We start from the raw sequence: 2,593 nt of genomic DNA on the forward strand, positions 1-2,593 counted from the left end.
AACTGCCACTCAATAGTATCATAAGCCTTCTGTAGGTCAAGCACCTTGATTCTTACTAATAATATCAGGTAAGACCCTTGCCAGTCTCTAAGATGAGCCAGTGCTCCTTAGTACAGCAAGGTCCACAACTAAATACATGTTGTTGCAGTGAAAGAGTCTGTTTATGGGACCCTAGTAATGATTGGTAATAGTCCAAGAAGGCCATCTAGATATCAGATCCCTCAGTACAAAGTCTCCCATCTTTATTTTCAATATGAAAAACCATATTCATCATAATCCTCTTTTTAATAGCATGATGGAGAAAGGCAGTATTTAGATCCCCCTCAATAGACCATTGGATTTTAGCTTTTTGAGATAAGAAACTATCTCTAGCCACAGTAAGCTCCTTAAGATCACTTGCTAAGTCCAGCTCCTGTTGAATAAGGTTCAGATCCCCTGGATTGTCAACTAGAGCTTTCTGAATATTTTCTAGAGCCAGACCAACCATGGCAGTAGTGTTTTCTATATCAGAGAAATAAGTATGGTTCAACTTTTTGAGAACTGGTTTGAGAGGTTTTAATTTCTTGATCACTCCAAACATCTTAGTGCTAGTATACACACCCCTCCAGACACTAAGCACACTAGACTTGAAATCTGCAGCTTTGCCCCACATATTGAAGTATTTAAAGCTTCTTTTCCCTCCTAAGTCAGCTCTCCTATTCACCACAGTACATGGGCAGTGATCAAATAGTCCCTTAGGATGGAAATGAGCAATGTAGTCACCAAACATAGCCATCCACTCAAGATTGCCCATAGCCCTATCCAATCTGCTATAAACTCTCTCAGAAGCCTCTTGTTTATTAGACCAAGTATAGAGAGCCCCAGTAGGTAAAATATCTTCCAGACAACATAATGAGGCACATTCTTGAAACTGTTCCATTTCAATCTCAGTAGTATGACCACCAAGTCTTTCAATAGGTGAAAGAACACTGTTAAAATCTCCTAGCCAGATCCGAGGATCAGAGCATTGATTAGCCACCTGTTTAAGAAAATCCCACAGCTCTACACTTTAATGTAATCCATTAAAAGCATAAATCATAGTCAAATAAAACTTCCTATCATCAGTTTGGGAATGGACAAGCATATGGATATACTGTGCATTATAGGCCAGAAATTGTATATCAAAACATGAAGGCCTCCAAAAAATCCAAATTCTCCCCCCTTTATTCCACCTGCAGTTAGTGGTCACACTCCAACCATCACAAATAGAGGTAGGTCTCTTAAGTAAAGTACTAGACTTGAGCTTAGTTTCCAGTAGACCAAAAAGACCAACCCCATTATTGTGCATAAACCACTTGACCACCTTATGCTTATTCAGGTCATTAAGACCCCTAACATTCCAGAAACCAATACTATGAATTAGTATTAGGCTCTGGAGGGTCCTTTCCACTCTCAACCACTCCCCCTCCAGGAGTAGCATTACTTATCAATGCATCAGCAAAAGTATAAGGACTGAATTTCCCAAACAGTCTAATGCCATCCAATCCCCCTTGTCTATTTATCCTCATAAACTGCTTGGCAGGTGTAGATTTAACTAGAAGAGTCATTCTAACCTGGTCCAAGAGAGGGAAAGCCTCAGGTGGAAAAATAGATGGAGACTGAATAACAGTCTGAGGCTTTTGCACTGGTCTCCAAACTTGTTTTGGAGGATTTTGTGGTTTAGGAACAATCCTTTGGATCTGTTTCCTCCCTTTTTTAGGAACTGGCTTCCTGCACTGCTTAGAAATATGGCCTATACCATTACAACTGGTACAAGTAATAGGTTTCCATTCATAGGCCACAGTAATAGTAACAACTTTTCCAGACTCATCCAAAAACTTGACCTGGTCAAGCAAACTCTGATCCATTTTCAACTCGACCAAAACCCTAGCATAACTCAACTGGATTTTGTCCACAGTTGGCCCATCCAGTTGAACAAAGTTCCCCACCAGACCAGCTATCTTAGGCAAACATTTTCCCCAGAATTTCAGAGGGATACCAACTAGACGAATCCAAATAGGTACCACTTTAACTTTGCCTTTCTCTAATTCAGAAGAGACATCCCAAGGTTTAATTACTATTAGTTTGTTATCAAACAAATAGTACCCAGATTTCAACAGAGCGTCCCTACTACCCTATTTAGAAAATCTAACAAGGAAAATCCCATTGTCTAAAACGAGGCTCTGTCAATGCCAAACTCACTCCAAACATTGTAAACATAGTCCTTTATATGATTCCATGGTGGATTAGCACCTAATACATAACAAAAGACAGAGCTTTTCCAAAATTCTACCTCGGGTTTGATGTCCTCCGACGTAAATTGAAGCATCTCTACCAAGTCTTCTTCCTCTGCTATAGGCTCCATTATCGGTATAGTCTTACCACCTCACCTGAGCATCCATCCATCCTGTAGGTTTACTTCTTCTTCTTCAGTGAAGTTAAGAACAGAAATCCCATTCATCTCTTGTAAAGACCTCGTCTTCGTTGCTTCTTCTGACGTAGGACCACTAAAGGAAGCAACTTTAGGACCCATCTTCGAAGAACTAGCTCCATTAGTTCCAAGAAAGGCACTTTT

The 2,593-nt window shown here is 40.1% G+C and overlaps 1 protein-coding gene across 1 annotated transcript; it reads right to left on the reverse strand.

The window, feature by feature from the left end:
• Positions 1 to 205: 205 nt before the first annotated feature.
• LOC141630633 (uncharacterized) lies at positions 206 to 2,383 on the reverse strand. Its single transcript, XM_074443415.1, has 3 exons — positions 2,221 to 2,383; positions 1,393 to 2,062; positions 206 to 1,046 (listed from the first exon to the last, which is right to left on the reverse strand). Exons 1-3 carry the CDS (start codon positions 2,381 to 2,383, stop codon positions 206 to 208), a joined length of 1,674 nt encoding a protein of 557 aa, XP_074299516.1.
• Positions 2,384 to 2,593: the final 210 nt, after the last annotated feature.

The sequence above is a fragment of the Silene latifolia genome, chromosome Y, assembly GCF_048544455.1.
Source record: "Silene latifolia isolate original U9 population chromosome Y, ASM4854445v1, whole genome shotgun sequence".
NCBI lineage: Eukaryota > Viridiplantae > Streptophyta > Magnoliopsida > Caryophyllales > Caryophyllaceae > Silene > Silene latifolia.